Raw genomic sequence first — 26,886 nt, 5'->3', positions numbered from 1 at the left:
CTGTTTAGATTTTTTCCTTTAGATTTACCAAAACCATATAATATGAGGTCAAACCTTAAGAGTTTCAATGTGTATGCAATCAGGCAGGCCCTTGCACTACATGGTTTTGGTAAAGCTAAAGGAAATCAAACAACAAAAGTTGTCTAGTGTGTATCCAGCCTGTCACTGCTTCAGTTTCAAACTCCTAGCTGGTCTACAATCTCTCACCAAGGTAATAGAAGATTGGGATATTGAGAGTGATAAGGATTCATATCCCCAAAGATTCTGCAGTTCAAGAATTACTGAAATGGGAGTATATTAATGAAAACAAATGCACGCATGACAGCTCATGTCTTATTTATAAAAACTTTTATTGGTCCTCCAGCAAAGCATATGGAACAGTTCACAAAACATATTGGAGATAATTAGTGATTGCGTACACAGAAAGAACACTTTATTAGTAATGTCTTAGCAAGAATATAGCCATATGAAAAAGACATCTGATTTCTATTTTTTTCCCTTACGGACAATAGTTTTTTTTTTTTTTTTACACACAAAAAACACATGATGCTCTTGGTAAAGAAGGTGCCTTTAGGTTTTTAGGGTTCTTCTCAGTGCCAATGGAGCCGTCAGGTAAAAAGTTAGTGCTCAGTGCTTGCCCGATGCATGCAACTGCAGCTGACAGTACAGTGTTTGGCCAGTGTATATGCAGTACTCGGTCTAGATTTCGAAGAACAGTATTGTGTATGCCCCAGGCAAAAATAGTGCCCCAGAAAGGTCACTGGACCATTAACCAAATGTGCTGGCAGGGCACAGCACCAGTAACCCCTTTGTGGAGAATTTTATGATTTTCTGTGTTAAGTTGGAAAGTGTAACATGCATTACATACCTTCAATTGGATTACAGTTAAAAGAAGGAGCAATCTTGTTCCATGCTTCGGTTACTTGTGTGTTCTAAAAATAAATAAAAGTTGCATCAATCTTCTGGCATTTTGCATACAACACTTTAGCAACTAGCGTCCATATGTTAAACAGGACTTTAGTCAGTGGTTGGAAGCAAAAGCCTTACACCAATGCCCCATTAGCACTACCTAATTTAATACACCAAACATTTACCCTAGGTTTACACTTCCGCATTTGCGCAGGTAGGGCAGCTCATTCAAATGTGGACTAATAAGTGTAAAGCAGAGACAGTTTTTCTTTTTCACTTTGTTAACCTGAAACCCTTCTCATCTGTTCATGAAGCAGAAAACGACAAAAGGGTGAATTTAAAAGGCTGGAACAAAAATAAGAATGTTTTAAGAGATGTGTAAAATGCAACTTCTAACAGACGGCAAATGAATACTACCACATATACCAGGAGCTGTCCTGTCATAATAGGGCCATTATTTTTCTAGCATTGTGGGCCATTCATTTAAAGCACTCAGTGACAGTAGTGCTGATTGGGGAGACTGGACCATTACTATCCAGGTTGGTGTAATGGATGACATTATGGTTGTCACAGTGTGGAAATTGTAATTTGTTCACTCACTGAAACTTTTGTAGACACATTCTAGTTAACATCACTTACAACTTTTCTGCACGGTTTGTTATTGTATCACATTATTGCTGCAAGGCAGCAATAACATCCACCACTTGAATAGTATGCTGTCCATACTGACCAGGGCTCTCAATTTCATAAGGCTATTTATTGTTACACTGTTTAAAATTTAAAAAGTAACTCCACTTTTGCTGAGGGGAAAAAAAAAAAAAAAAACACAACACACAATCCCCTCGGGGTGATCAATGTACACTGCAAGGATTTTAATAAACTAACTTTAATGTTCGATTCTGTCAATGTGCAGAGTATCTGAATGGCAGTCATATTTTTCATTAAGTATTCTAATAAGGAAAGAAGACGCAGGGTCTGCAAGCATCCCTTTAAAAGCAATTAACCCTTTAGGAGCACTGACCCAAACAAAGATGGGCAGCACGCAACTTCTGGCCTGGCCATCCTGGCAAAGTCACTTTGGCCGTGGCGGCCATCTTGGCCACGAGGGAAAGCAGCTAGGTAGACACCTGAGTGCTGCAATGGCAGGCAGAAAAACCGGGAGCCTCCCGGTTTTCCAGCGCAAGCTTAAGGAAAAGGGACCGCGGGGAAGAGGCGAGCCAACCTCTTCCAAGGCTTGTCCTCCCCCATAAAAGTCCTCCTGCAAAACAGATGGGGAGGTGGGAAGTATTCAAGGACACCTGGCCCAAATAACACAGCAAAAAATTAAAAGGAACTGTGGATGAATTCTCCTAGCTCTGTGCAGGAAACACAACAACTGAGGGGGCAGCCTTTTAAAATATCTGCGCTTGTGTTTTCAGTAGGTCTGTAGGTCAGTGCAGCCCCTCTCTCTCCCTCTCTCGTGTGACCATCCAGGAGGATGACTTTGGAAAATTAAATTTTTTATTGCAGAAAGGAAGTACAAATGCAGAATGCACTTGGCTGAAAACTGAAAAATGACTTTTTTTAAAAAACACTTTATATAAAATTGTATTATATTCGACTTTTTAAATATCATGAACTTAAATATGAATTTGTCAGCCATTATTGGCACCTCTAGCGCAAGAAAAGTTCAAGAAAAAAAAATGTATCCCTTTAAATTATATGCATGTCTTCACACTGGTCGGTTGCGCTTCCATTGTGGTGTTAAAAATCCTGCTCGCTGCATTTTTGGTCAGAAAAAAAAAAAAAAAAGCACCAAAAACTGCCCCATAGAAATGCATCAATAACACACCTGTGTTGTATTTTTTGAGCCACATGACCTATGAAACACACCATAAAGCATAGTAAAATTGCTACAAAATCGGCACCATTATCTGCACCTTTTTCTCTGATAGGCAAAATGCCGATAACACCATTTTCAGCCACCAAAATGTCGATGCATCTCTAGTTGCAGAGAATGCCTAAAATATGACTTCAACCTTAGTGCAGAATTCTGGAAAAACAGTGAGTCAATCCCACAAACTGAAAATAAAAATTTCTAGGGAAATCCTTAAAGTGATACTAAAGTCTTTTTTTCTTTAAAAATAACAAACATGTTATAGTCACCTGCTCTGTGGAAAACCACTGCACAGATCAGCCCAGAGCCTCCTTCTCGGGTCTCTTGCCGGCGCTTCTGCCGAGTGCTCCCACATCAAGAAGCTTGCTATGGGGGCACCTGAGCCTCTGCATGACCATTCAGACACATAGCCGTGACTTGTAACTTTTTAAAATCAGCGCGGGGCTCTGCCCACGTCATTCACACAGCTCTGTGCGTGAATGAACTACAAGCCCTGAAAATCCTTTGCGGTTGTTGGCTTGCAGTTCTGAATGAACTACCATGACTAGGGGTGCAACGGATCGTCACCGATCCGTGATCCGAACGGTTCAGCCTGTTCAGATCGGCACACATGCGCTCCGCAGAGCGCGCCACCGCCTCGGCCCTAGGAAAGGCCGCGGCTTCGGCCTAGGTCAGGAGCGGCGGCCATTTACCACATGATCGCTCCGTCAAATGATGTCATGACGCCGGTTCCTCTCTCCCCTTGTGTACTGATCTGTACAGTGGAGGGGAGAGATCAGATGGCAGCAGTGCCAATACTCTGCAATGCCCTGCCAATACCCTAATATATTATGACCGCGGGGGAGATGGCGCGCCTATGACCGCGGGAGAGATGGCGCGCCTATGACCGCGGGAGAGATGGCGCGCCTATGACCGCGGGAGAGATGGCGCGCCTATTACAGTGGGGGGAGATTTTTTTTTTGTTGATCCGAAAATGATCCGAACCGTGACTCCTGATCCCAGGAACGATCCGAACTGAGTTTTTTTGATCCGTTGCACCCCTAACCATGGCGCTGTCGAAGTTAATTGATTTCTTCCTGTCAGTGCATCTGCCTGCCCATACGGGATGTACGGGTTACTCGGATACACTGAGATCTTAAGGAGACACCAGCGATCTTCTGATTGCTAGTGCAATGCTTTACAGGCTCCAAAAGAAAATAAATACACATTTTTTTTTTTTTTGCAGGTAAAAAAAAAAGGGCATTTAAATTTATTTTTCTCAAAAAACCTGAACTTATCCTTTAAAAAAATCCAGATTTAAAGATTAAAAAGCATTGGTTCCCAAACTACGAGGATTACATAATTTGTTAGACTCAAAAGGTTTTCCCATTCCAAAGTATGTCTCCCCCCCCCTTTCTTTTATTTATTTTTTTTAAGTTTGTTGTTTTCCAACATTTCTGCTAAACATATATACTCCAGAGGTCTTACTGCGTCTCCAAGTGAACTCTATGGAAAGGGAAGGGCTAAAAGGAGAGCTGCCAGAATCGAGCACTAAACAGTTGCATTGAAAAATGAAGGAATTGGTTACTTTTTAGGAGAATTTTAGTTGGCGCATATATAAAAATAGTAAAGTTAAAGATGCCTGAGCAAGAAAATTTATACCTGATTTCCTGGCTTCACCAGGCGGAGAGCAGCTTCTGCACAAAGGTGAGCAGCCTTAACAACATCTGCTTTACGACCAGTCACCACAGACTCCTGAATCACAGGACAGGAAAAACGATCAGCCAACATAACAAGACAAAATAACTTAAAAGCACATAGGTCACGACAATATAAAAAAGCAATATAAGGGGACATGTTGAATTTTTTTTTTTTTTTTTTTGGTGCAGGGATGTCATTCTAAATTTTTAGCCATTTAGAGTAATGGACATAGAAAAATCTTTGTTAGGTGTCCCATACATGCTTGTTCCAGGTCAGTGACATCAATTAACGAAGGACATAAGGATGACATCCCATACACCTTTAACATTAAATTTGAAGCAGCTTTTGCCTATTTAGTATCCATCCTCCTGAAAGAAATGAATTTTAAGCCAACTTATTTTGCTGCGTTGTATATCCATCAAAAGCGGAGTTCCACCCGTTTTTTAGTTTATTAAAAAACAGCAGCTACAAAAAGCATAGCTGCTGACTTGACAGACACTCACCTGTCCCACGGTCCAGCGATGCGGCCACCCAGAGCCTCGTTCCTCTCCCCCTCCTCAGCGCAGTCATAGCAACTGTGGGCACCCGGCCGAGACAGCTTACGGTTTCACGGCCACGCACTGCGCATGCGCAAGTCGTGCTCTGCTATTGGCCAGCCAGTCTTCTGGGACCTGTGTTGTGTCCCAGAAGATCGCTCGCAGGGAGGGGCCGCCAAGGGCTAGAGGAGTCGCCGCCTACGCGGCCAAAAAGAGGAAGTGGGACAGGAAATCCCACTAAAAATAAGGTACCCCCCCCACCAAAAAAAAATGACATGTCAAACATGGCATGTCAGGCGGCGAGGAGTGCTTAAAGCGGAAGTTCCACTTTTGGGTGGAACTCCGCTTTAAGCATACATTTTATTTTACCACAATAAGAAAGGGTTAGTACCTCTGCTGCGGTCTGTGAGTGCAGATAAAAGCAAGCCCACTCCCCTTATTCTGAGCACTTTTATAATAGGATTATACTTCCCTGAAATGCAGTTTCAGGAAATGTACACAGTACAATACAAACTAGCTTTTAAATCTTACCAGGGTGGATAAAAAAAATAAACACATTTAAATCTGATTTTTTTTATTTAAAATCTGATTTTTGGCTTTTAGCAAATTTATTTTAATAAAATGCTTTTGGACAAAAAAAAAAAAAAAAAAAAAAAAAAAAAAAGAGTTTTCTATTTAAGATACATTAATAATTTAGTTTATTCAGCATGAAATGCAGCTTTATGTAGCATGAGGCTGTATATTCTGCAATATTTAAAATTTTGGTAAACTCATTCAATGACTCCAAGCTCTGCAAGCTGAGATAACATGCACTGCATTGATGCATTCACACAATTTCACAGTAACCACGAGATCAAAGTTGAGGAACATTCCTTTTTTTACATTGTGTTGCAAATCTATGTACACTACAAACTGTATGATTGGATCGGTTCTGATATTCCCGTTTTACTAACCTAAGCTTGTTCTAAATGGGAAACCTTCATTTTGTTTGCAAATATTAAAGATTCTAACTACCAGCAAGAATAAGTCCTTACATTTAAAGAGCACCTGTCATTTTAGATCATCATGGCAGCGCCTGTTAGCGGGCATCCACTCGCCTGCTGCCGCCACGTCCCTCAACCTTGTTGTGTCACTGCCGCATCACCAGCCATCCCATTAAAGTAGATGGGACTGTCGGTGAGTCAACAGCGGGACAGAGATGACAGTTGCCCTTTAAAAATTATGATTTAAATCAAATGGATTTAAATCAAGCTTTTTTACTAGCGATTTAAAGCGATTTGATTTAAAATCAAATCCACCGAATCTTACCCATTTTCCTTGGTGGACATCAAACCACTTAAGCCGGCCACAGATTGTTCAAATCTCAGCCAGCAGAGCAGGGTCTGGCTGAGATTCAAACCATGTATGGGCAGGCTATTTATACCTAAAAAAGTCAATCCATTGATCGACTTGGTACAACCCTGCTGGGAGAACACAATAGCTTTGTGGGAGGGATTCCCCCATCACTGACTGTGTTGATGGGGGAATCAAGTGATTTTCGTTTTGAGCAACTCAAAGAAACTTGCATCATATGGCCTGAATTAGGCACCTTTCACACGGACAGCTGTTCTGCCACAGTTAAAAGCATATAATAATATGTTCTGTGAAATTCAAGACTCCAGATACTGCGATCATCTGCATTTGTACAGTGCGATTACCTGCGGCTGCGTTTGGAACATTCTTGCCATTTCTGATGTGCTTCCTGTTGCTTTTCTTTCCTTGTTGCCACTGCTATCCGCAGGAGAAATAGTACACTGCGATTACCTGCAGTTATGTGCAGATAGCTACGCTAAATCGCTCCTGGACGCAGTCAATTCTATTTTTTCTATCCGCACCAAACCGCATGTAACTAAAATCGCAGCTAAACGGAGTGTGTGAATGGGGTCATAGGAAAGCATTGTGTGCTTTTAGCTGCGGTAGAAAACTAGAAAATCCGCTGCTAAAAGCACAATTCTATCCGTCCGTGTGAAAGGGGCCTTAGCCTTTGATGGAAAGGCCAATAACAGATTGTAGACAGGCTTTCCATTAAAGTAAGAGACACTGGACTGTGCATGCACAGCAGAGGACAGGGAAGATTTTGAACCTAAATCATGAATACAAAGTGTTCTCCGATTAGACAAGGTGGAGATTGTGAGGTCTGTCCCACCTCTCCACCCTGCCCAATAACAGAACATTTTGCATTCATTAATAAATACAAGGCAGTTTGTGAATAATGGCAGTGCCGAGCAATCAACTCCCTGTGGTCAGAATACAGAAGGGAAGCGGCTTCTGCATAACACCCAATAACGTATTATACAGTCTTTGACAGAACAGAACAAAACATAAGCTTACCTTGGACGCACCAACCACAAAGCTGTGGGCAACATTAGCAATGAAGCCATCTACATGGACTCCTAAATCACTGAAATACAAAAAGTTACCCATTACTACATTGATTTCATGGTAACTAGTTGCTGTTTACTGCTAGTTCATTATCAAAGGGTATGTTAAAGTTCACCTGTAATTCAAGTGACCTTTATAAACTGGCACTTCAAGCCACCTCTAGGTGCCTGCAGGTAATAGCTACTTTCCAGCACACCTGGGCACCCTAACCCCAGGATATGCAAATATTGACCCCAGCTAGGAAGTCAGCGCTTTGAGCAACTTCCTCTTGTCTTGCTAGTGTGCCATCATGGATGAGCAGTGCCAGATTATTAATGTAAGACTACAGATTTATTTTGCATTAGACATAAAGAACTACTATTACTTAAACTATTAAACACAGGACTAAATTTTAAGTTTAAAATGTCATGCTTCCAAGTGCAAACGTGACATAAAAAGCACAGCAGTGAAGGGATACGTTAAATGTAATTTTAAGAGACATGTCTGGAATATTCAGTTTGTTGAATTAACATCTCTATACTTCTACACATTGTTCTACAAATCTGTCACTCACATCTTCACCAGATCACCATTCTTCAGAAGATAATCTTGATCACTCTTCAGAGGGGAGAAGTGGCACACACAGTTATTAACAGATATACTTGTTGGAAAGGCAATGCCTGAAATAAAAAAAAAATACACTCTATGAGTCTAGACCAAGTGGTATCACACATGGCACAGGTTTGTGCTGTAATCCAAGTAGCTTTTAAGTACCTTTTTTCATTTCCTTCTCCTTTTTGAAAATTTTGCCAGTTTCCTCCATTATCATAGCATCTCCCTTTTCACAGAGGCTTAGGATAGAAGCCTCTGGAGTAGCTGCCTCCACAAGTGTACGCAGGACCCCTAAAAACAGAAAAAAAGCCACAAGGTTAATTAGCTGACAAACCGTCATTTTCAAGGACTGCATTGTTCTCAAAAGAGTGAGCTGAGCACATTCACTAAGCAATTTGCCCTCTTACGTGGGAGATTGCATGCATAGCTTTATTATTCTACCAAAACCAGTAATTTCAGGACAATATATTCAGTATACAATTAACTCCCTGTAGGTCCACTTAAGTCTGTCAAAGTAAGAAACAAGGAAAAAAAACATTCAAAGTTGACAACATGGAGGCCATTCATTTTTTTCTGATAGTAACAGAATAAGTGAAAAGGATCCATGTAACTGTATCTTAGGCAACATGTCAAGAATACCAGCATCTGACTCCTACAGTATCCTATTGCATTACCTCTTCAGCTCTTTAACCACTTCAGCCCCGGAAGGTTTTACCCCCTTCCTGACCAGAGCACTTTTTACAATTCGGCACTGCGTCGCTTTAACTGCTAATTGCGCGGTCATGCAATGCTGTACCCAAACGAAATTTGCGTCCTTTTCTTCCCACAAATAGAGCTTTCTTTTGATAGTATTTGATCACCTCTGCCGTTTTTATTTTTTGCGCTATACACGGAAAAAGACCGAAAATTTTGAAAAAAAATGATATTTTCTACTTTTTGTTCTAAAAAAAATCCAATAAACTCAATTTTAGTCATACATTTAGGCCAAAATGTATTCGGCCACATGTCTTTGGTAAAAAAAATGTCAATAAGTGTATATTTATTGGTTTGCGCAAAAGTTATAGCGTCTACAAACTAGGGTACATTTTCTGGAATTTACACAGCCTTTAATTTATGACTGCCTATGTCGTTTCTTGAGGTGCTAAAATGGCAGGGCAGTACAAAACCCCCACAAATGACCCCATTTTGGAAAGTAGACACCCCAAGGAATTTGCTGAGAGGCATGATGAGCCCATTGAATATTCATTTTTTTTGTCCCAAGTGATTGAACAATGACAAAAAAAAAAAAAAAAAAAAAAAAAAAATTTACAAAAAGTTGTCACTAAATGATATATTGCTCACACAGGCCATGGGCATATGTGGAATTGCACCCCAAAATACATTTAGCTGCTTCTCCTGAGTATGGGGATACCACATGTGTGGGACTTTTTGGGAGCCTAGCCGCGTACGGGGCCCCGAAAACCAATCACTGCCTTTAGGATTTCTAAGGGCGTACATTTTTGATTTTACTCCTCACTACCTATCACAGTTTTGAAGGCCATAAAATGCCCAGATGACATAAAACCCCCCCAAATGACCCCATTTTGGAAAGTAGACACCCCAAGCTATTTGCTTTGAGGCATGTTGAGTCCATGGAATGTTTTATATTTTGACACAAGTTGCGGGAAAGTGACAAATTTTTTTTTTTTTTTTTGCACAAAGTTGTCACTAAATGATATATTGCTCACACAGGCCATGGGCATATGTGGAATTGCACCCCAAAATACATTTAGCTGCTTCTCCTGAGTATGGGGATACCACATGTGTGGGACTTTTTGGGAGCCTAGCCGCGTACGGGACCCCGAAAACCAATCACTGCCTTCAGGATTTCTAAGGGCGTACATTTTTGATTTTACTCCTCACTGCCTATCACAGTTTCGGAGGCCATGGAATGCCCAGGTGGCACAAACCCCCCCCCAAATGACCCCATTTTGGAAAGTAGACACCCCAAGCTATTTGCTGAGAGGCATGGTGAGTATTTTGCAGCTCTCATTTGTTTTTGAAAATAAAGAAAGACGAGAAAAAAAATTTTTTTTTTTCTTTTTTCAATTTTCAAAACTTTGTGACAAAAAGTGAGGTCTGCAAAATACTCACTATACCTCTCATCAAATAGCTTGGGGTGTCTACTTTCCAAAATGGGGTCATTTGGGGGGTTTTTTTGCCACCTGGGCATTCCATGGCCTCCGAAACTGTGATAGGCAGTGAAGAGTGAAATCAAAAATTTACGGCCTTAGAAAGCCTGAAGGCGGTGCTTGGTTTTCGGGGTCCCGTACGCGGCTAGGCTCCCAAAAAGTCCCACACATGTGGTATCCCCGTACTCAGGAGAAGCAGCAGAATGTATTTTGGGGTGTAATTTCACATATTCCCATGGCATGTTTGAGCAATATATCATTTAGTGACAACTTTGCGCAAAAAAAAATAAAAAAAATAAAAAATTGTCTCTTTCCCGCAACTTGTGTCACAATATAAATTATTCCATGGACTCAACATGACTCTCAGCAAATAGCTTGGGGTGTCTACTTTCCAAAATGGGGTCATTTGGGGGGGTTTTGAACTGTCCTGGCATTTTATGCACAACATCTAGAAGCTTATGTCACACATCACCCACACTTCTAACCACTTGAAGACAAAGCCCTTTCTGACACTTATTGTTTACATAAAAAAATAATTTTTTTTTGCAAGAAAATTACTTTGAACCCCCAAACATTATATATTTTTTTTAAAGCAAATGCCCTACAGATTAAAATGGTGGGTGTTTCATTTTTTTTTTTCACACAGTATTTGCGCAGCGATTTTTCAAACGCATTTTTTGGGGAAAAAACACACTTTTTTACATTTTAATGCACTAAAACACACTATATTGCCCAAATGTTTGATGAAATAAAAAAGATGATCTTAGGCCGAGTACATGGATACCAAACATGACATGCTTTAAACTTGCGCACAAACGTGCAGTGGCGACAAACTAAATACATTTTTAAAAGCCTTTAAAAGCCTTTACAGGTTACCACTTTAGATTTACAGAGGAGGTCTACTGCTAAACTTACTGCCCTCGATCTGACCTTCGCGGCGATACCTCACATGCATGGTGCAATTGCTGTTTACATTTGACGCCAGACCGACGCTTGCGTTCGCCTTAGCGCGAGAGCAGGGGGGACAGGGGTGCTTTTTTTTTTTTTTTTTTCTTTATTATTATTATTTTTTTATCTTATTTTTAAACTGTTCCTTTCATTTTTTTTAATCATTTTTATTGTTATCTCAGGGAATGTAAATATCCCCTATCATAGCAATAGGTAGTGACAGGTACTCTTTTTTGCAAAAATTGGGGTCTATTAGACCCTAGATTTCTCCTCTGCCCTCAAAGCATCTGACCACACCAAGATCGGTGTGATAAAATGCTTTCCCAATTTCCCAATGGCGCTGTTTACTTCCGGCGAAATCTAAGTCATAAAATGCTCGTAGCTTCCGGTTTCTTAGGCCATAGAGATGTTTGGAGCCACTCTGGTCTCTGATCAGCTCTATGGTCAGCTGGCTGAATCACCGGCTGCATTTTCAGGTTCCCTGTTGAGACAGGAGAGCCAGAGAAAAACACGGAAGACGTTGGGGGGGGGGGGGAGGGGCATTCCCTCCCACTGCTTGTAAAAGCAGTCTAGAGGCTAATTAGCCGCTAGGATTGCTTTTACATGAAAGCCGACCGCTGGCTGAAAAGAATGATACCAAGATGATACCTAAACCTGCAGGCATCATTCTGGTATAACCACTCAAAGTCGTGAATGGCGTACCTGAAGACAAAAAAATGGTTAACAATAAAGCACAGTAAACGGTAAGGTATAAAAAATTGCATACCTGAAAAGCAAACATGATAAAATATAATAACAATAAAACATTGCAGAATAGAATACAGTAAAAAAGAACAGAACAATAGAGAGAGAGAATAGAGAGAGAAAGAACAATAAAACGACAACTATTTTTTTTTTATTTTATATTTTTGTATGTGTTTTTTTTTTTACACTTTTTTATGTAACTAACTTTTATAACTGTAACCGGTTCCAGGTTCGGGTCTCTCAAAATGCGATGGCATCTTGGGAGACCCTGTGAAAGTGTGCCTAGTCTGTGGAATGCTGTACCCTACGCTAATACTCAACTAGTGCATGGTAGCGTTCAAAATATTCACCAATGCAAAGACCAGGATTGTCAGGACAGGAGGGACAATAATAGCGGGTGTCACGTCTATATCCGCGCTTGCTGCAGACACGACATCTTTTTTGGGGGGGTTCGTTGGGTAGGGGTACTCGGGAGGACATAAAGAAAATGCCTCTCATGCAGCCGACTGCATTTGGTTGGGGATGTGAATGGGGGAAGTACGGGCGCCGCAGAAGCGGTGGGTTCCCAATTAGGATTGGCGAATGCAGCAGGAAGGGCATTATGGGCACGACGGGCCTGTGTTCGTCTTCTTGGTGGCAGCGGGACACTACTTGTGCTTGCCACCTCACCAGCTTGAACTGCACTTATGGGACTCGCCACGTCACCAAGTGTTACTGCAGTGCTGGTTTGACTACGACCGGGGTGTACTAGGCCGCTGGTGCTTGCCAGTTCACCAAAACGCTACCAAAAAAACTGTTAGCGATCGCAAGGATCAGGCCTGACTCTGCGAACGCTGCAGTTATGCGTTTAGTGTTTTGTAAGTGACAGTGATCGATCGATACTGCACTTGGGTGGGCTGGGCTGGGCCGGGCGGAGGGGCAAAACGCAGGTGCTAGCAGGTATCTGGGCTGATCCCGCTAACACTGCGTTTGTGGGAACCCTAAACTGCTGGGGACGATAGTATAGATCTGATCGGATCAGATATTGATCCGATCAGATACTATACCACTAAGGGAGGCGTATGCTGCGTGCGTGGGTGTTAGCGGTACTGGCGCTAACCTGACGCTGCCTGGGGCTGGTGCTTGCCAGTTCACCAAAACGCTACCAGAAAAACTGTTAGCGATCGCAGGGATCAGGCCTGACTCTGCGAACGCTGCAGTTATGTGTTTAGTGTTTTGTAAGTGTCAGTGATCGATCGATACTGCACTTGGGTGGGCTGGGCTGGGCCGGGCGGAGGGGCAAAACGCAGGTGCTAGCAGGTATCTGGGCTGATCCCGCTAACACTGCGTTTGTGGGAACCCTAAACTGCTGGGGACGCTAGTATAGATCTGATCAGATCAGATATTGATCCGATCAGATACTATACCACTAAGGGAGGTGTACGGTGCGTGCGTGGGTGTTAGCGGTACTGGCGCTAATCTGACGCTGCCTGGGGCTGGTGCTTGCCAGTTCACCAAAACGCTACCAAAAAAACTGTTAGCGATCGCAGGGATCAGGCCTGACTATGCGAACGCTGCAGTTATGCGTTTAGTGTTTTGTAAGTGACAGTGATCGATCGATACTGCACTTGGGTGGGCCGGGCAGAGGGGCAAAACGCAGGTGCTAGCGGGTATCTGGGCTGATCCCGCTAACACTGCGTTTTCGGGAACCCTAAACTGCTGGGGACGCTAGTATAGTTCTGATTGGATCAGATATTGATCCGTACAGATACTATACCACTAAGGGAGGCGTATGCTGCGTGCGTGGGTGTTAGCGGTACTGGCGCTAATCTGACGCTGCCTGGGGCGACGCATATCACCGCCGGGCGATCAGGGGACTAAACCTTTATTCGGTAATAAACGGCGGGTGCCCTGACACTATAAAAAATAAACTAACCAGCGTCACTCGTAACAGTTATACGGTGATCAGTGGTGAAAGGGTTAACTAGGGGGCAATCAAGGGGTTAAAACCTTTATTAGATAGTATATGGGGGTCCCTGTCGCTATAAAACGCTGACGGCGAACCTAAATATTTACGTCTCTAACTATCGTCACCAGCGACACTAATACAGCGATCAGAAAAATGATCGCTTAGTGACACTGGTGACAGGGGGTGATCAAGGGGTTAAAACTTTATTAGGGGGGGTTAGGGGGGTATCCTAGACCTAAAGGGGGGTAATACTCACTGCCCTAACACTGTAACTGTCACAAACTGACACTATGCAGTAATCAGAAAAAAAAAAAAAAAAAATACTGCTAATGTCAGTTTGTGACGGGGGGGGGATCGGGGGTGTAAAGTATGCCTGGCATGTTCTACTGTGTGTGTTTGTGTTGTGTGGACTTACATGTCTTCTCTCCTCGGCGCTGGACGGAAACTGCCAGACCGAGGAGAGATGACATCACATCCTCTGCCTGTGTGAAACTATACACAGGCAGAGGAGGATTCCCATTGGCTGGGAGCGATCGCGAGGGGGGGGCCACGATCGGATGGTCTCCCCCTCGCCTCCCGACGCTCCCAGTCAGATGCCGACCGCCGATGGCACCGGGGGGGGGGGGGGGTCCGATCGGACCCCCCGCCCGCGGGAGGCAGATCACGTACAGGTACGTGATTCTGCCTGCCCGTGCCATTCTGCCGACGTACATATACGTTAGGCGGTCGGCAAGTGGTTAAATGTGTTGGCCCACTGAGGCTCCCAAATTGATGAAGGGCAGACAAATTTCCACTTCAAAGCAACTACTCCTCTATAGGTTAAGGATGCAAAGACGATGAGCATGTACCACTTCCAAAGTGAAGGTAAGGGGAAGAGCAAGAAAAGTTGCACGTGTAATAATTCTGCATCCATTACAATTTTTACCTTCAGGTGGTAGCCATTCGATTTTTTGTGATGGTAAATATTTAAAAAAATTTTTCTTCTAAAACATTATACTTACCTGCTCTGTGCAATGGCTTTGCACAAAGCAGCGCTGATCCTTCTCCTCTGGGGCTCCCCTACCAATGCTCTTGGCTCCTCCTCTTTTCTGAGTACCCCCATAGCAAGCTGCTTGGGGGCACTCATGCAGGCTTGATCCCAAGTCATACTGTGCGCATCTATTGGCACATGCAGTGTAGCTCAGACCAGCCCCCTGCTGACAGGAATTGACTGACAGCAAGAGCTACTGCTGATCCTCCATTGAGAAGAGGAGAAAAGAGCAGCTCAACCGCAGACATGCACAGCACTGGATCAAGATCAGGCAAGCATTTCAGACCCGCTCAGGTAAAGGTTTTAAAAAAGAAAAAAAAAAAACCCACATTCACCTTTAAAACCAACCACTTTACATTTTTCATTACATATCCATGACAAAATACTGAGCATTTCAATATGAATCAAAAATGTATGAAGTGTTTACTTTTAGAACACATCCCCATATGAATGGTCTATCAACATCCAACAACAAATTCCATGAATAATGACCCATTCAATCAAAGTTTGACCAGCAAAAAAACTGTTTTTGCCAAGTTTTGGATAAAGTAGGGAATGGTCAACTCCTTTGTCAGGTTTTTGCTGTCCTGCTAGGGAGATTAGCCCTCGCTTTGTTCTTCAGATGTTTTACCAGACTAAAAATGAAGGGAACTCTCCAACAGCAACAGGGGGGGGGGGGGGGGGTCTGGTAGTACAACTTTACAATGTGCTGATGGATACAACAGTCATTACTACAACAGCTGAGGGTAGAACTGTTGGTTTGACGTCTATGATAAACCACCACACCCAGTTATCAAGCACTCACACCAACAGCTGAAAGCTTTGTTGGCCTTTGACGACATATTCAGACACGTTTAACTGAGCAGAGGTCAAAAACAAAGCTCATGCACAAAAGGATTGACAAGAAAAGAATGTATATGGTATAGAGCAGGACAGGTGACTCAAGTACACAAAAAGATTAAAGTGGTTGTAAACCCTCACACAGGTCCCTCTCCTGTCACCTTTTTTCTCTGGTGCGAGATCGCATGTGATTTGCATCACAGTGCAAATCACATGCGATGTCCGTGCGATGCGATTTCAGCCACATAGCATGGCAGAATTCACATTGCATTCGGACCAAACTCGCATCAGAATCGGATTGCATGGGTGTTTATCCCATGCAATCCGATTCCTGTCCAAACTGTCAGTTGGCAGTACAATATGCGAGCTGAAATATGGGGGAGGGGGGTGCCTTTAACATTAAATTGATTGGGGTGTCATTAACATTGTGAACTGCCTTGCGAGTTTGGTGTGATGCGGGAACCTGCAGTGGAGTCGCAGGGTTCCCGGATCGCACAAGTGTGAACTGGCACTTAGTGCTCTCAATTGAGACCAAGCCCATACCACTGCAGTGACAGGCTGTCAGGAACAGGAGGCAATTGCTAGGTGTGCAAGCAGCTGCGAATGCCAACAGCCTGTCATTCATGGGCTCTATCTGCACGCACCTGCCGACCCCAAAGCAGGAATTAGAACAGGGATATGCAATTAGCAGACCTCCAGTTGTTGCAGAACTACAATTCCCATGAGGCATAGCAAGACTGACAGCCACAAGCATGACACCCAGAGGCACGATGGGACTTGTAGTTTTGCAACAGCTGGAGGTCTGCTAATTGCATTTCCCTAAATTAGAAGATTCCTGCTGCTGAGATTTGCAGTGTGGCAACACACTAATGCAAAACCTTGACTAAAGGAATAAGCTATATTTACCTTACTCCGCCCTCCATCTTGTGCAACTGGTCCTCTGCAGCCTCTTCTCTAAAGCATTCCCAGGCACATTTCCTTCCTCACATACAACGCAGGAGTAATAGCCCTGCATTGTACCCGATGACACTGTGGGGCAGCCCACAGAGAGGAGCAAGGGGTACTCTAAGTATTACAGCCTCTTCTGCTAACCCCTAGAGTTAAGGGGTCGACTCAGGTACGGCGTCCACTGCATAGGGTCCGCCCCCCCCCCCCCCCCCCCCGTCCATCCGGGGAATGGGCATTAACCCTTTTGCTGCCAGAGCAGTTTTGGGTTTTTTTTTGCACATTTAAAAAAAATAATTTTAGGTCTGAAGATTACATAATACCCCCAAACATTATATACTTTATGAAAGCAGACACCCTAGAGAATAAAATTAGTGGTAGATCCAATTATTTATGTCACACGATATTACCGCAAAGGTCTCGGAAACATAACATTTCAGTAACACACTAAAGTGAATTTTAGGGAAAAAACAAGCGCAATAAACTACCCAAATCTTTGGTAAAATATAAGAGACAAGGTTGCGCCGAGTAAATAGATACCCAACACGTCAACCTTAAAATTTGTGCCCACCCCTGAAATAAACTTCAGTACCCTATATTTTTTTTTATAGACAATGCTTCAAAAGCCCTCTATAGGTCATCGGTTCGGTGTTACGGAGATCTTGCGCTAGAATTATCGCTCTCACTTTGGCGTGCGCTGCAATACGAAACATGTAGGGCGGAGTTACGAACGTCTTTGCGTCACTTCCGGTCTGAGGGCATCCATCTGTTATTTTCATGCTTTAAAAGGTTACACTAAATGTGAGTATATCTCCTATTTTTTAATGAAATAAAAATATTTTAAATACGGATTTACACTATGGGCATCCCTACTCTCCTCCATATGGCAAACGAGTGAAACACCACCAACACAGCACCACTAAAGCATGGACCAAGGGTTCTAAAGATTGCTACACAGTGACATATACTGTGACTGCGCAGTACCCCTAGGGGGGGGTGAGGCTATTTGGTGAGTGCATTTACAATAGGAGCACGGATAAGAATCACCAACACCAGCTGTCACTCAAATGAGAAGATTCTGAGAAATTATTTAAATATTACTTTTTCAGCAAACACTGGACACTTTTTGAGCACAAGTCACTTTGGTTTTTATATTGGTTTATTTTGCCATATTTAAATTTGTATGTTTATCCTATCAATGGTATCTAGGTTATCAAGTCAATAATAGTCACTATATCACAGGGTATCTAACCCCTCTGGGTTAAATATTTCGTAGATTGTTGATCAAACATGTAAACATCAATTTTGTGAATGCACCTGCCAGGGGGCATAACACATCAAACAACAATTCTTAAGTCCATATATTTTAATATTGCACCAGCACTTATTTAAAACATCTCACTTCGGCACCATTCATTTATAAGAGGGTGTAACACACTTATAGAAATGTTTTGCTGGCAGCATTATTGAAGAAGTGTTTCATTATCACAGCGTACCCCACATTGGCTGAGAGTATAACGCTAATATAATTTGATAAGGTTTAGTTTACACTTCCTTTTTGGTTTCTTACCAGCAATTTGTGGGGTGTAACACCAAAGGCAACCATACTGGTTCACAGACGTATTGTGCAGAGGGTGTAACACAGTAGCATATTTCTATTATAGGTGCTATATTTTCTACATCTCTTGTTTTCAATCAACCTGGTTCAATATAAATACATTGAGTTAGATTTATTCTCTCAAAGGCTTCTTTCCCATTTTTGTTGCATCTTGCAGAGGGTGCAACACATTGAATATTAGTATAATAATCACAAGGTATTGCACCTTGCAGAGGGTGTATATACTGAATATCAACATATAAATACAGCATATTTTTCTTGTTTCTTCTGAGGTCTTATAGTATTGCACTCTGCAGAGGGTGCAACACAGAAGTATTACTATATCAGGTTTAAAATCTAACACTTAAGCATTTTCTAATTAGAACAGTGCCACACCTACACTCTCCTTTAACTAATCTATTGTGCTGCAATATGTAACATGTATCGTAATAGACGTTTTCATGCGTGTCTGTATACAGTCTTACACTCTGCTCAGACAGGAATTAAATACAACTAAGGCACAGGTCTCAAAACTTTCTAAACAAACAGCCAAATTTACGGTTCTTCAGACTTTAGGTGGGCTGGAGTGTGGCCAGTGGGAGTAGAAAATGTCCCACCATTGTTCGGATCAGAGAAATAGTACCCCATTATTGGTGTCAGTGGGAGGAATAGTGTGATAGGACCAGAGATAAAGGCATGCAAAGGGCCACATCTGTCCCCTGGGCCACAGTTCGGAGACCACTGGTCTAAGGGATCACACTGGCAGTGTTAAAACCTGTGTTTACAGGACATTCCTGCATATAATGATTTTTCAATGGTATCAAATATTAGGGTTTACCTGAGTTTAGGTGCATTCAGTTCAATTGCAATTAGAAAAAATAGAATTCTGTGCATCCGGATTTCAATGAGATAATAAATTCTGCTAAACACGTGTGAATCCTGCCAAACCTGCTTTAAAGTAGGAACATCAGCAAAAAGTCATCTGGGAAGCATACAATTATTTGTACTTCCCAGACAACTTCTCCTGCCTTTAGAAAAGCTAAATTGCAGGAGTGCCATATGAATGAGGTCCAAAAAATAAAAACACAAAATTAATCCCTAGGTGGTCAGGCTGCACTTAGATTACTATTGGTTACTTAAAAAATCATTAGCCACACAACTAGAGTTATGTTACAGATAAGCTGTCAAGGAAGGACTTCAGCTCAAGTACTAAAAATTGTGCCCTTGTACCTGCTAACAGGAAATCATGAACGACATGTGACTAAAGAGTGACTTTGACACCGTCACCATAGAAAAGGAAGCAGACAGTTTGTACTTTTCTGAAGGGAGAAAAATCTGCAGATAAGCAAAATATTTTAAGACAAACTGACCGGGAACCTGATTTTAAACATTTTGGCAATGGTGTCCAGATAGACAATGCACATCTTTGCATAGCTTCGTTTTCCAGCTCCACCTTTGGTTATGGCCACTTCCTTCAACTAAGATCTTTCCATCACGATGAGAAAAAAAAAAAACCCACACACGATAAGAATCTCAGTGGGATGCCCTGCCAATAGATTGTAAAACTGTGCTCCAAAAGGTGTGTATAATGCCAAAGCAGCTTCCAGAATGTATAGCTGCAGCGTGTTCACTACACTCTGCTTACCAAGCAGTCATTATGTGCTTCCACAAAGAACTGGATTACACGTTACTAGAGCTGAACACTCAACCACAGTTCTGCATGAAATACCCCCCACAGATTCAAGAGCACATATTTCTAACTGGTCACAGGGGTGACTCATTAACATATTGGCAACAAGAGGCATCTACTTGCAGCCAACTTTGTCAGCTACCTGCTAATGCAGAAGGTTTTTAAAAATTAATTTCTGGACAGATTAAATTTTAAAATAAAAAAAAAAGTGTGAACTATTTTCAGCACAGAAATGGCAAACAAAGGACTCTATGGTGCCACAACTCCTGGTAGTGCCTACCTGCCACGCCAATCCTTTACTAGCAACTAGGGATGCACCAATACCATTTATTTTTTTTACAATGACTACAAGTACTGATACTTTTTTTTAGTACTCGCCGATACCAATTACCGAAACTTACCGCAACTGTTTTGTTTTAAACTTCAGCCGTCAGCAATGGTACAAAGTATTGAAAAGTTATTTACAAATGAAATGATTTTTTTAAATTTAGCGCGTCTTCAATGTGAAATGTGTAAACATATGTTAATATATATGGGTAAAAATATTCACTAACAAAGCAAACAAAAAAAAGTTTTAATTGTTTATAAAATAGACGTGAAAAAAAAAAAAGAAAAAAAAAGCAGGAAAATAATAATTAAATGGAGGAGAATAGGGAGTTAAAGGCTGATTAGAGTAAATTAAGGGTTATTAAGGGGTTAAACAGAGGAACATGTGTTCAACCCTTTGATCTGCAGATGAAGAAACAGAAAATGTTTGTTTTTATTTTAGTGTTTCAGGGCTGAACAATGTTGTTAATTAACATTGCAGGCTGCTTTTTTTGACAGCTCCAATTACCGGACTTCTTTAACACTGGGGAGGACCCACTGACCGTTCAAAGAACCAAGCCTGAAAGTATTGGTGCATTTGCACAAGTACCTGATACTTGTGCAAATACTCGGTATCGGCAACCCCTGAAGATCCTATATCAATATTACAATGATTGCCTGACCCCCCCCCCATTCTTACCGTACTAGGACCTATTGTTAGATCACCTAGGCACTGAGCACTGCATCGTGGGTTGGAAAGGGAGTGTTTCTTCAGAGGGCTACAATGGTGCATTGTGGTTTCAGGTGGGCACTGAAAAAGTTATGACTGGCACTGCTGGCTACCCTTTACACCAGGTTAAAGAACATGTTTAAAAAAAAAAAAAAAAAAAAAGCCCTGTGTGTGATTCCCCCCAAAGTATCACTAGCATTAGAGTTAAGGCCAATTGAAGCGTCTGGAGACAAGGCTTGGCAGCATGTCAACACTACCCAGAATCAGAATGGCCCTGGATTGGGCTGTAAAGAGGTTTGTAAGGCTCCTGCCATGTACAGGCACCTCCAGTACCCGCAACAGTCTTGTCATATTTTAAAGTTCTCTTCTGGACTACAAAACACAGCCCCATCTCCATAGGATAAGGGGTAGATATTCTATAGTCCATAAAAGATTCCAGGCAGGGTTATGCAGACACTGATGACAGCTCAAAGAGGAAGTTGGGAGCTCACTGAATTTCTGGCAGGATCAACTGGTATTTTTTTGTACTTTTTTTTTTTTTTTTTTTTAGGCAAAACAAGGGTAAATGTGCATGTAATGTAGAGATGTTGTGAATGTTTTCCCCTCAGTAATACACTTTAATGAGTCTTTTTAAACATCAGATGCAAAATACATATGCCAAACTATTGGTCCATTGATCGGCTCCATTAACTTATTTGTGCACAGTTTAGGTCACATTGACTTATTAGCAGACTATCAAGGACAACTTTGGTACAAGTTGGTGTTAATTCACCTCTACATTTTTAATGAAAAGGTGAACACTTTAAAGTGGTAATGAAAGTTAAAAAACAAAAAACGAAACCACACTGCAAAGTAAAGGCATAATGTGCATCACATACTAGCACATTATGAAAGACTTACCTTGAAACAAAGCCCTCCAGTGGCATGCTGTCACCACTGCAGAGGTTTCCATCTTCACCCGGTTTTCCTTCCGGGTATGCGAGCTGCGGCCATGTGAATGGCTGAGCTGCGAAGACGTTACGGCCACAGCACAAAGCTTTGAAGGAACGGCACAGGTATGCCGTTCCTTCAGAGAGCATGCGCTGGTGACGTCACCGGCTTCTGCTCCCTAGAATATCTCCTAAACATTGCACATTTAGGAAATATTCATTTAACCTACAAGCAAGCTTTATTATATGCTTACCTGTAGGTAAAAATCAAAATACTGTTTTCTACCACTTTAACGTGGTTGCAAATGCAGGAGGTTTTTTTACCTTAATGCGTTCTATGCATTAAGGTAAAAAACCTGTGTACAGCTCTCCCCCCCCCCCCCCCCCCTCTTATACTTACCCAAGCCCAATCTTAATCCAGCAATGTGCTCACAGGGCAGACTGATTGGACCACGCTGCTGCTAATCTAATCAAATACTGTGACAAGGGAGGGGTGCCGAGCCGTGCCGTCTGTGTCAATAGATGCAGCCAGCACAGCTGGGGATTGAGCTGGCAGGTGTGCCACCATAGGAAGCAGCGTCCCATGATGGGACATCAAGATAAGAAGGAGACGAGAGCGCCACTTATGGACATGAGAAGAGTTTTGGGGCAGCTCTGTGCAAAACCACTGCACAGAGCAGGTATGACGTGTATGTTATATAGGATTTACAATCCCTTTAAAGCGGAGTTCCAGTCTTAATTGTGTTTAATAAAAAAAGACTTAATAAAAACATACATTCACCTGTCAAAGGATCCAGGGATGTGGTCACCCGAACCCTCGATTCCCTCCCTCTCCCTGGATTTACAACTGTGGGCACCCGGCTGTGACAGCTTGTGGCTTAATGGCCAGGCAATCTTCTGGGACCTGTGACATGTCCAGAAGATTGCAGGGGAGGGGGAAAGAAGAACGTCCGGTCTGATTGTCTAGACCACTGGTCTCCAAACTGTGGCCCCGGGGCCAGATTCAGCCCTGTGCTTGCTTTTATCTGGCCCATGGGGAACTATTTTCATCCGATACCAACAATGGGGCATAAACCCCCACCCCCCCCAACGAAGGGGTTAGAATTCCTCCCGATCACACCAACGATAGGGCACATTTCCTCAAAGTGACACCAAAGTTGGGGCATAAATCCTCTTAATGACACCAACAATGGGGCCCCAATGACATCAATGATAGGGCACAATTCCTCCCAATGGTTTATTCCCCCCTGACGTCTGGATATTTTCTACTCCCAATGACCACAACCCAGCTTCCCTTAAGTCTGAAGTAAACTGGCCCTTGGTTTAGAAAGTCTGGACTGGACGTAACTGGTAACTGTCAAAACTAGGTACCCGCTCCCCCCCAAAAAAATGACATGCCAAATGTGGCATAGGAGGGGTGGTTAAGAGGAATACTTAAAGCGGAACTTCCCCTTTTGGGTGGAACTCCGCTTTAAGGCTTCATGTACACTATAGCTCTTAAAATTGAGTAATTGAGTTTTTTTTTCCCCAAAGCTCCTAAACTCAACTCCAGAAAAGACTGTGTACAAGGACAGGTATTCTTTCAGGAGCTGCTGCAGTAAGGGAGAGTTTCAACCTAGGTTGGACTTGTGTCTTTTTTCAGAGTCACCTACTATGTAACCTTCTCCTGAATGCAGAATTGTGTTCAGCATAAGAATGTTTTGACCGCCAGGTGTGATTTTGCCACATTTTGCATTTTTCCGCAGCCAGGGTCATAATAGGCTATGTGTACAAAGTTACATACATAGTTACATAGTAGGTGAGGTCGAAAAAAGACAAGTCCAGCCCATGTGTGTGATTATAAAATGAAGCCTTAGCGGTCCATACACATCTCCTTTAGATCTGCCAAATATGTGACGTAAAGTTCAGTGTGACTGGATATAACTAGATTGGACAAGTTTATCCTCCAATTAGATCGTTTTGGTGATTTTAAATAAGGTTGGACATATGCGCATCAGTTTTCTTTAAAGTGGAAGTCCATGCAAAAACTGAAATCCCTGAATCTATAGACACACGATCACTAACCTATCTGGCCCTGTAAAGAAAAAATGGGTATACATACCTTTTCTGCAGGCGATCCGACCCGATCCCACGCTGAGCTGTCAGCTGAGTCTTTGCTGTGTGGGTGGGAGCAGAGGACACATCCGACAAGCCCCATAGCAAGTCTATGGGTGATGTCACTCCCCATTCACTTCAGCCATTATCGGCCGTGCCCTCTGCAGAGCTTCTGCCGCTGGAGACTAGGTACGTATACCGATTTTCTTTACAGGGATAGATAGCGTTAGATCGTGGATGTCTATAGATACAGGGATTTTCGTTTTTACATGGACTTCCACTATAATCAACCAGCGGGTCTGATCAAAATAAAACTGAACGTTCCCCCATCCACTAGAGCTGCACAATTAACCATTAAAAAATCGTGATCTCGATTCAACTCCCCAACTATCAACTATCTCTATTGCAGAGTTTGCTGATTCTTTCATATAACAAGTGGAGAAACTTATCTGCTCACTCAGCTGTCAAAAAAGAAAACATTGGGGAGTCTGCCAAGTTTTTAACATGAAACATTGTAACTAACTCTTCCTTCTTAGATCAAAGGGATAAACTTCTGTGTGAAGAAAAAAATCCAGGCAGTCTGTCAAGTTTTTAAACAACGTGTAAATACGGGAAGTTCAACCTCTTAGGCTCGGTTCACACATGGGCGGCACGACTTGCAGGTCGCCTCAGCGAGGCGACCTGCAAACGACTGCCGGGGCGACTTGCGAGACGACTTCTGCATAGAAGTCTATGCAAGTCGCCCCCAAAGTAATACAGGAACCTTTTTCTAAGTCGGAGCGACTTGCGTCGCTCCGATTAGAACGGTTCCATAGCACAGAACGGGAGGCGACTTGTCAGGCGACTAGGTCGCCTGACAAGTCGCCCCAGTGTGAACCGAGCCTTAAAGTCTAATCCTTTTTCTGACACTTAAGTTAAAATCAATATTTTTTGCTAGAAAATTACTTGGAACCCCCAAACATTATATTATAATAATATATATATATATATATATATATATATACACACACACATATACACACACACACTATAACAGAGACCCTAGGGAATAAAAATGTCAATAGCTGCAATATTTTATGTCACACTATTTGCCCAGCAGTCTTTCAAATGCAATTTTTTGGGAAAAATAAATTTCAATGAATAAAAAAAGAAACAGTAAAGTTAGCCCATTTTTTTGTTTTTTTTGTTTTAATGTGAAAGATTATGTTACGCCGCGAGAATCGTGATCTAGCTTCTAAGCAAAAAAAATTGTGACGATCGTTTAGCCAGAATAGTGCAGCTCTACCATCCACACAATGGAGGAATCCTCCGGTGTTTCATCAGATATGGTGACCCATCACATTTGGCTACCCACTGGAGTGCGCATGCGCGACGCCGCCATATGCGTTCCAAAACTGTTGTAAGACCACTGTGCCACAGGGCCCCTCGTGGGCTCGCTTCGCTCGGCAGAATTATAATCTAACTCTGTCCACTTTGAAGGTGGGGCTTTAACCTGGACTCAGGGGGTGTGGCCTCAAAATTCTGCATAAGCGCAAATTGCCACAGTGTTGGAACGCATATGGCGGCATCGCGCATGCGCAGTCAAATGTTATGGGTCTCCATATGTGACAAAACACTGGCAACCTCTCCTTATGACAATGGGGACTACACTGATCGGTGCCGCTGATGATTGCCCGCAGTGCTGATCAACACACAATCTTCCAAGTCTGTTGGAGAGCGATCAATCAATTCGATGAACTTGTGCGGTGTGGGAATGGCCACAGATGTCCGGATTTCCACCCATCTATGGGCAGATTAGGGTTATACAAGGATTGCACTGTACCGATATCTATATAGGAGTAAAAACCTGACAGGGGCACTAATCCCTCCATATGAAAAGGGGGAACTTTAATGAGGACTTTCCTCCACCCATGATGTGGCCAGTCCCCATTGTATTAGGACGGCCAGGCCGGTGACATGGAGGCCATCAGGCGGGCTCCCGGCAGACACGTGGGTGCCCGCGGATGTACGGATGCCGGGGAGGCACATGGCAGGCGGGACACGTGCGCTCCGCTCTCATCCTCCCCAACCCCCCACAGCACGGAGAGCGGGCCACCGCCGGCCGAGAGAACACGCCTCCAGCCGGGTCCCCTCCGTCACCCCCCAGCCATGCCGGCCACACCGCCACCTTCCCCCCACCTCCGGACACTCACTGTTGGCGATGTCGCCCCCCATCTTGTATTTGGTGACCACCAGGTCCTCGGCGATGGTCTGCTCTTGCTGCTCATCGTCACCCGACATGTCGGCGTTCGGCGGTCTCCCCTCTGCACGGGAATTGCTGGCTGGAGCGCGCGGCGGACACACACAGCGCGAGGAGAGCTCAGGAGGCGGGAGCGCACCGCACGCGTCAGGTCGAGGGTCAGGCGGGTGGGCCGCACAGGATGCCGGGTGTTGTAGTTCGCACGGGTGACAGCTGACGACCTGCGCCACCCACATTTGTGCGCTCGCGGTGTACGCTGGGAGTTGTAGTCAGGAGCAGCCCTACAGGCTGGAGGAGGCCTATAATGAGTCAGGGCGGAGGGATATATAGGGGGTTTGTACGAGGCGTGTGGTGGGAATCCAAGGGGCTGAGAAGGCCTCAAAGTCTGAGGGGAACTCACACCAGTCCGGCCTACCTAACAGCTCTCACATAACAGCCACAAGAAGACTACCTGTGTACATGGAAAGCTCAAAGACATTTATAATGGACTCCAGTGTTATCTATTATATGACATAATGAGGAGGAGGACTAATCCCTGTGCTGTCCGAAGACGTTTATAATTCAAGTACAAGAAAACTGAGGATGTAGATAACGAAGACTAAGATAAACAGAACACAAAAGGGCAATGATAATAATGGTAGCACCCTCCTAGGTAGGTTGGT

At 43.1% G+C, this 26,886-nt stretch overlaps 1 protein-coding gene across 1 annotated transcript in view; it reads right to left on the bottom strand.

The window, feature by feature from the left end:
* The window catches only part of PA2G4 (proliferation-associated 2G4), a 44,725-nt gene extending 18,314 nt beyond the window's left edge, over positions 1 to 26,411 (bottom strand). Inside the window, exons 1-6 of the mRNA XM_073613975.1 lie at positions 26,178 to 26,411; positions 8,176 to 8,304; positions 7,976 to 8,081; positions 7,372 to 7,441; positions 4,427 to 4,519; positions 869 to 932 (exon numbers count right to left, since the gene is read on the bottom strand). Coding sequence (XP_073470076.1) covers positions 869 to 932; positions 4,427 to 4,519; positions 7,372 to 7,441; positions 7,976 to 8,081; positions 8,176 to 8,304; positions 26,178 to 26,265 — 550 coding nt within the window. The 5' untranslated portion in view covers positions 26,266 to 26,411. The remainder of the gene's footprint in view (positions 1 to 868; positions 933 to 4,426; positions 4,520 to 7,371; positions 7,442 to 7,975; positions 8,082 to 8,175; positions 8,305 to 26,177) is intronic.
* Positions 26,412 to 26,886: the final 475 nt, after the last annotated feature.

This window comes from Aquarana catesbeiana, linkage group LG02 (assembly GCF_042186555.1).
Source record: "Aquarana catesbeiana isolate 2022-GZ linkage group LG02, ASM4218655v1, whole genome shotgun sequence".
NCBI lineage: Eukaryota > Metazoa > Chordata > Amphibia > Anura > Ranidae > Aquarana > Aquarana catesbeiana.
This window is presented reverse-complemented; position numbering and strand designations above follow the sequence as displayed.